Source organism: Hemibagrus wyckioides, linkage group LG07 (genome assembly GCF_019097595.1).
Source record: "Hemibagrus wyckioides isolate EC202008001 linkage group LG07, SWU_Hwy_1.0, whole genome shotgun sequence".
Classification (NCBI taxonomy): domain Eukaryota; kingdom Metazoa; phylum Chordata; class Actinopteri; order Siluriformes; family Bagridae; genus Hemibagrus; species Hemibagrus wyckioides.
In genome coordinates this window covers 33,159,901-33,167,400 of record NC_080716.1, presented here as the reverse complement: position 1 = coordinate 33,167,400, position 7,500 = coordinate 33,159,901, and the positions used below count along the sequence as shown (strand labels likewise).

Genomic DNA, 7,500 nt, shown 5'->3' with positions numbered 1-7,500 from the left:
CCATCACTCCATCCTCCACTCTGTCCATCACTCCATCCATCACCCCATCCTCCACTCTGACCATCACTCTCTCCATCACTCCATCCTCCACTCTGTCCATCACTCCATCCTCCACTCTGTCCATCACTCCATCCATCACTCCATCCTCCACTCTGTCCATCACTCTCTCCATCACTCCATCCATCACCCCATCCTCCACTCTGTCCATCACTCTCTCCATCACTCCATCTTCCACTCAAACATCCATCCATCACCCTCTGAGCACAACACCATGATGGTCGTACTGTGAGTGACACCACTGTCCGTCCATCCATCACTCCATCCATACATCACTCCAACATTACCCAATCCATCACTCGATCACTCCCTAACTCCCTCCATCCATCCCTTCATCCATCACGATATCCATCCTTCATCCTTCTCTCCATCCACAACTCCACCCATCTGTCTATCCACCACTCCATCATTTCATCCTTCTATAACCACTGTACATCCATGCACCCATCTTTCCATCTCCTGTAATGGTTCTGTAAGTTACATTATATTTTATTTGTTTATTCATCCATCCATCTATCCCCTCACCTCATCCATCAACAGTGTTTGTTCATCTTTACACTCAGTACATCTACATATCCTGTTCATCTATCCATCCATCCATCCATCCATCCATCTTTTCATCACTAACCCTAGATCCTACAAAAATTTCTCCCAGGAATTAATAAAGTATGGACATCTGACAATCTGTACATTCTGTACATCCATCCATCCATCCATCCATCCATCCATCACTCCATCATTTATTCTGTCCTTCTCCTGTCCAGTTTTTTCTTTATCTATTTATAATTGGTTGTTTTTTTATATGTTTGTTTGTTCAGGGGTCATAAAACGGTTCAGAAGCGTCCGGCCGGTCTGACGAAGGAGGTGCGTGTTTAACGTCCTTCATTATTCCCACCCTGGGGGCGGAGCTTTAAAGCCTGCAGCAGTGTGTAGCGTGTGGTCCGAAGCCGGGGTGTGTTTCAGAGTGTTGTGTTTGTGTGTAGGACCTGGTGGAGGTGTGCAGAAGAGAGGGAGAGGGGGACGAACGAGACGTGGACCGAGTCTCCGGCCTGGGAAGCTCCAGGTGGCTAATGTCCATCCACTATACAATAATGTTGATACGCTATACGAGTTTGACCTCTGACCCCTCACACCAGCGTGACCTTTTCCCCTGGTTGTGTGTGTTTCAGTGGTGGAGGGCGGAGGATGATTTTGTCCAAACAGGAGAAGGAAGCGGTGAAAATGGGTCTCCCGGTGTTCACTGTACGTACCACAGATCTCTACACATCACTTTAATAAGAACATGATAGAACCGCCCAGCTCTTCATCACGGGTTTTATCCCATTTCAGCATCATCAGGTGTCTGGAGGTGAAGCTGGAGCTTCTACGAAAACCGAAGAACCACAGATAGAAGAAGAGACTAAAAGGTTCTGCTTTCTTCACTGATCCACAAATAAAATACACATTATAAGCAGGTCATACTGCAGTACAGGATGTAGACCAGCAGGGGGCAGTGCCTGTTAGGAACACGTCTCTTGGGTTTTGTCTCCAGTAATCAGATAAAAGGTGCTAAAACTTTTGCACACTGTAAAAGTTCTGTAGTTAAACTGAAGTAGCTCTCTTCACACAGCGGCAGAACTGACGGCCAGAAGAAAAGTAAAAAGGAGAAAAAGAGCAAAAAGGAGAAGAAGAAAAAGAAAGAGAAGAAAAAGCGGCACAGGAAAGAGTCGTCCCCTGACTCCGACTCTGACTCGGACACTGAGCGTAAAAGGTAATGTGTGTTTATACTCGGGTCACTGCGACGAGTCAGGAACAGTTAGAGTCTTAATCAGGTTTAACATGAATCACAGACAATAAAGGAGAACATCACCTCCAGCTGCTTCATTCTGAAGCTGGTTATGATTCTGACTCTGATTCTCACTGAGTTGACTCTGGGTTCTGATTCAGACTGACTCTGATTCAGTTTAGATTCTGACTCTGGAGTAGAGAACATTAGATAAGCATGAGCTTCCTCAGTCCTGGTTCTGTCTAGTCTTCTGTAAGTTAACATTTGATGATCTACTGTGTGTGTGTGTGTGTGTGTGTGTGTGTGTCAGGCATAAACAACACCACAGAGACTGTCGGCGTGATTCTAGTCCATCACATGGCAGTCACAGAGGATACAATTCTCACGACAGACGCTCAGATCGGGGGTCAAAGGTCAGGCATCGAAGCCCCTCCCCTTCAGCCAGGGACCGCCCACCACGACATCGCCATGACACCGACTCAGATGACTGACATTCCAATGAAACAGATTCCTCATCTTATTAAGACTCTCAGTTCATTAGGATGGTGTGTTGGGGGGGGTTTATTGTGCCTGCAGTCTGTGTGTGTGTTGGGGGGGGTTTATTGTGCCTGCAGTCTGTGTGTGTGTGTGTGTGTTGGGGGGGGGGGGGTTTATTGTGCCTGCAGTCTGTGTGTGTTGGGGGGGGGGGTTTATTGTGCCTGCAGTCTGTGTGTGTGTGTGTGTGTGTGTGTGTGTTGGGGGGGGGGTTTATTGTGCCTGCAGTCTGTGTGTGTGTGTGTGTTGGGGGGGGGGTTTATTGTGCCTGCAGTCTGTGTGTGTGTGTGTTTGTGTGTGTGTTGGGGGGGGTTTATTGTGCCTGCAGCCTGTGTGTGTGTGTGTGTGTGTGTTGGGGGGGGGGTTTATTGTGCCTGCAGTCTGTGTGTGTGTGCGTTGGGGGGGGGGGGGTTTATTGTGCCTGCAGTCTGTGTGTGTGTATGTGTGTGTGTGTTGGGGGGGGGGGGGTTTATTGTGCCTGCAGTCTGTGTGTGTGTGTGTGTGTGTGTTGGGGGGGGTTTATTGTGCCTGTAGCCTGTGTGTGTGTGTGTGTGTGTGTGTTGGGGGGGGGTTTATTGTGCCTGCAGTCTGTGTGTGTGTGTGTTGGGGGGGGTTTATTGTGCCTGTGTGTGTGTGTGTGTGTGTGTGTGTTGGGGGGGGGGGGGTATTGTGCCTGCAGTCTGTGTGTGTGTGCGTTGGGGGGGGGGGGTTTATTGTGCCTGCAGTCTGTGTGTGTGTATGTGTGTGTGTGTTGGGGGGGGGGGTTTATTGTGCCTGCAGTCTGTGTCTGTGTGTGTGTGTGTGGTGGGGGGGGTTTATTGTGCCTGCAGCCTGTGTGTGTGTGTGTGTGTGTTGGGGGGGGTTTATTGTGCCTGCAGCCTGTGTGTGTGTTTATTTTGTATAGCTGTACAATTTTATCTTTAATTAAACTCCTTGTTTCTTATAAATGTTGTTCTGAGGCAGTCAGTGCACACACACACAGTGTGTTTGTGAAGCTGTATATGAATAAAGTGTGATTTTTTTTATTTTGGAGTAAAACTGAAGCTGTATTTTCTGTACATTTGTGTGTGGAGGTTCTGTCCAGAGTGAAACTGTCCAGAGCGTCCAGCAGAGATGTTGGTGTTGAGATTTAGCTCTTCGTCTCCTCAGACTCGGACCGGTGATGGACGTGTCCTTAACTGTGAAAGTTGTAAGATTCAGGGATGAAGACAGTAAAATCTCAGCCCATCCCCAAGCCCTGACACGTACACGTGAACACAAACGACACGGCAGAAGCCTGATTTTTCACGTGTTTAATTTCTTTCATTACGTTGCTTTTCTGTCAAAATAAAAGGCAAGACAAGTTTACATTAAAAAAAATCCAACATTCACGTTAAAACAGTCACACAGGAAGAGAGTTCATGAGTTTCAGAAATACTTTTGTCCCCACTGGGCATGTGCTGGTCACCGACTGTACGATACATCACCGTATTCACGTGTTCTACCACACACCGTGGACGGAGCGTGTCACTCTGGAGTCAGACGGGTGATTATTTCCCATTAGACCTGTCTCTGAGAGACGCGACTCCACTGGCAGCTCGATAGGGTTCCAGCAGAATACTGTGATATCGTAAACCGCGTGAGATTTAACATCGCCACATGCCCCGTCCCGGTGTAAGTCAATGGAGCGCAGACAGGAAATTAAAAAAAAAAAAAAAACTCTTTCATTCAGTTTAAGTGAACACAAAATGATTAAAAAAAAACAGTCCCAGAAGGGTACCGAGTTCAGACGAAGATCACGAAGGCACCAAGGAACACCAACACAGCAAGAAACATCAACTCCACCGCTGCTGCGTCTTTAATATTGCTGTACCATGTCACATTCTCAAGAGTATCTCGGAGCATGAAGCTAGCCGCTAACGAGACTGTTCAGGAGGCAGGAAAGGCAGAGAACTTACTGCCAGGTCCAACTGATCTACCGCCTACGTCCAAAACCCAGAGTCAGTTCTGTTCTAGCAGAGATTAGAGCAGCTGATGATGTTAGCAGTCAGGAATTCACCTGCTAGCGCACACACACACACACACACCCACCAGAGCCCTTGATGATCCTGTTCACCATTTAATCCACTTCTTCACTCTATCCAGAGGGACTACAGGACCAACTCCAGGCTACCGTCTCCAGATTTTAGGAAGCAGAAAGAGTGCCTGCTGCAGCGGGGTGAGTTTACGACTGTATCAGAACATCAGCTGATTTGAACACACACAGATAGTAAGCTTTTAATCGACAGTTCAGAATGAAAAAAATGATTATTTTATGAACAAAAAAATCTGGAGGAATGTCTCTTGATTCTACCACATTAAAGAAAAGAGCTTGGTGTGAATCGTGTGGGACGCATGCTGTAGGTGAAACACCCCTAAACACACACCTGAGCCAGGTGACCAGCAGAAACACCCACACACTCAACACACACTGGAATAGACACAACAGCCACAGGAAATAAACCTCTTCCCAAACAAAGCCCTGTTCAGTTCCTCCAGACGTAAAGGCAAAGCGATTGAACCTGAGACTTGATGATTTTTGCGTTCAAGGGGCAAAGATTCGTACGCGTTTCAAAATCTGGACAATTTACAAACTGTCCAAATGAGGAACGATGTTTAGATGCTGGGTTTTTTCACCATTTACACCAAAAACCTGAATCCAGTAGAGGGTTAAGTCAAGCTAGACCTTGCTGCTCTGGATTTAAATATATATATATATATATATATATATGCTAATTATTTTATAAACACATGCTGATCTCAGTGTGTGAGGTTGTGGATTTTCTTTTGCCCTTTGTAGGTAGTGTGTGTGTGTGTGTGTGTGTGTGTGCGCGTGTGTACGCTGTCTTGACCTCCTCTATGTAGACCGTAAGTCTTTTACAGTACGTCTTAATCATTAGGGTACACAAATAAAATAAAATAAAAACTGAAAGAGCTACAGGATGTGACAATTTTCAGGATTTCCCCACTACAGTTCATCTATGATTAAATAAAGACAATAAAAAAAGTACAGGAAAGGCTACGTGTATAGGTCTAATTATATATATATATATATATATATAAATATATATATATAAAAAAAACGCGTAGGCATGTGCCGATAATCACACAGTATAATCGATGGATGTAAAGCATGTACCGATCCAGTCTCTCGGGTCATTTTATTTCGGTCAGGTTCATTAGATGATGAAACATTTTTGTGAACGCAACCTACAACCATCAGAGGAACTTCAGCCAAGGTTACAGGTTCCAATCAGCTAGCTGATGTAGCACCATCAGTGCATGTGTTCTGGTAGCTCTTCACTACAAGAGAGGTTTCAAAAGTAAAACAAAAACACTACTGTTCATCTTAAAAACTTCCTGGATTATCGATATACTAGAGTTTAATATCGGCACACACCTAGTGTTGCATGAGAGCGCTCCAAAAGCTGCCTCATTAATAAATTGTTTAAAGGATTAGAGGTGCATGGTTCCATCACCACGCTTTGACCAGTCTGAGAGGAGAGGAGAGCAGCTTCCGGTACGTTCTGCTTTAAAACTGAATGGAGATCACAGCGCTACAGTGTAGGAGGATATAAACAGAAGGTAGGTGTTGAGGATTATTTGTGGTTTTTCAGCTGATTGGAGAGCCAGTCCAGTCCCTCGTACAGCCCGTCTCCACTGGTGGCACATGTGGCCTGGATGTACCAGTTCCTGTGGCGCAGAGAGTGCAAGCCCAGCTTATCTGTGATCTCTGCAGCATTCATAGCGTTGGGCAGGTCCTGAAAAAACACACACACACACGTTAAAGACATGAAACGCTCATGGAAACAACTAAACCAAGAACTAGAGGACCAGATCACAGGGGATGCAGCAACAGTAGCTGGTTCTAGGCCTCACTGTACCAAGGTCACAGCACTAGTGTCCGGTACCATGGACACAGTAACAGTGGATTAAGCATACAGTGATGACCTCTAGCAGTGTCAGGGATGCTGTGATGGTACCTCCATGATGCTGCAACAGTACATCAGTGTTCTGAGGACTGTCCAGTGCTGCCTTGCTCTACCAAGCATACGACAAATGAATTAAATAAAACCGGACAGCTACACTTAAAGGTGTGACACCGGGTTTATGTCCAGGAAGCGTGGAGACTGTACACATAACCAGAAGGAGCCTCGAGGTTATAAGATCAGCTTTATACGTTCAGGAGTATGTCCAGCTCACCTGTTTGTTGGCGAACACCAGCAGCACGGCATCTCTGAGCTCGTCCTCGGCCAGCATCCTCATCAGCTCCTCTCTGGCCTCGTTCACACGCTCTCGGTCATTACTGTCCACTACGAAGATCAGACCTAAACACACACAAACACACATATAAAACACATATAACACCTCTCCATCTGATGGCTAACATATTAGTGGCACTGAATGTTAAACCTTTTTAGAGAAATCAAAATTTCCTCATTCCCTGCTCCATTCCTAGACTGGAAGTGTTTTATTATTATTTTTTTTTTTACCCTGTGTGTTTTGGAAGTAGTGACGCCATAAGGGTCTGATCTTGTCCTGACCGCCGACGTCCCACACAGTGAAGCTGATGTTCTTGTACTCCACAGTTTCAACGTTAAACCCTGAAATAACAGAAACACCGGGTCAGTAAGAGCCTTCGGGTGAGTGTAAAGTGTAAAGCCGCCTCCTGATCAGTCTTACCGATGGTGGGGATAGTGGTGACGATTTCTCCCAGCTTCAGCTTGTACAGGATGGTGGTCTTTCCTGCTGCGTCCAGCCCCACCATCAAAATTCTCATCTCCTTTTTACCAAAGGCTTTGAAGAGGTTTGCGAATATATTCCCCATCCTGGAGGTGATGTAAATCCTTCACACCTGAAACTAACACAGAGACAGGTGAGCACATCACCCCCTGAGACTGAACTGACAATCAGACATGTACATAACCAGCTCACACACACACGCCTGAGATCAATACTTCAGGTCACGTGACCTCCTGACCAGGTATCTGTGTCCGGCTCATTTGTAAATTGAACCTTGGGGAAGTGTAATTTCACTGGCTACACAGAGCATAAAAGGTAAAGACACACACAGATACGTTTTAAACCATGTCCCAAAAGATTAAACATCCAAACAAGTTATTATC

At 45.9% G+C, this 7,500-nt stretch overlaps 2 protein-coding genes across 3 annotated transcripts in view; one reads left to right on the top strand and one right to left on the bottom strand.

Moving 5' to 3' along the window:
• lg07h1orf35 (linkage group 07 C1orf35 homolog) overlaps nucleotides 1-2,450 on the top strand; it is a 7,216-nt gene extending 4,766 nt beyond the window's left edge. The window contains exons 3-8 of the mRNA XM_058395121.1: nucleotides 876-921; nucleotides 1,041-1,120; nucleotides 1,227-1,299; nucleotides 1,387-1,463; nucleotides 1,667-1,807; nucleotides 2,133-2,450. Coding sequence (XP_058251104.1) covers nucleotides 876-921; nucleotides 1,041-1,120; nucleotides 1,227-1,299; nucleotides 1,387-1,463; nucleotides 1,667-1,807; nucleotides 2,133-2,313 — 598 coding nt within the window. The 3' untranslated portion in view covers nucleotides 2,314-2,450. The remainder of the gene's footprint in view (nucleotides 1-875; nucleotides 922-1,040; nucleotides 1,121-1,226; nucleotides 1,300-1,386; nucleotides 1,464-1,666; nucleotides 1,808-2,132) is intronic.
• A 1,183-nt stretch (nucleotides 2,451-3,633) lies between these two features.
• arf1 (ADP-ribosylation factor 1) overlaps nucleotides 3,634-7,500 on the bottom strand; it is a 4,702-nt gene continuing 835 nt past the window's right edge. Inside the window, exons 2-5 of one of the 2 annotated variants that reach the window (XM_058394969.1) lie at nucleotides 7,058-7,235; nucleotides 6,868-6,978; nucleotides 6,578-6,702; nucleotides 3,634-6,135 (exon numbers count right to left, since the gene is read on the bottom strand). In XM_058394969.1, coding sequence (XP_058250952.1) covers nucleotides 5,974-6,135; nucleotides 6,578-6,702; nucleotides 6,868-6,978; nucleotides 7,058-7,202 — 543 coding nt within the window. In that variant the 5' untranslated portion in view covers nucleotides 7,203-7,235 and the 3' untranslated portion in view covers nucleotides 3,634-5,973. The remainder of the gene's footprint in view (nucleotides 6,136-6,577; nucleotides 6,703-6,867; nucleotides 6,979-7,057; nucleotides 7,236-7,500) is intronic. The other variant, XM_058394971.1, reaches the window with a different exon arrangement.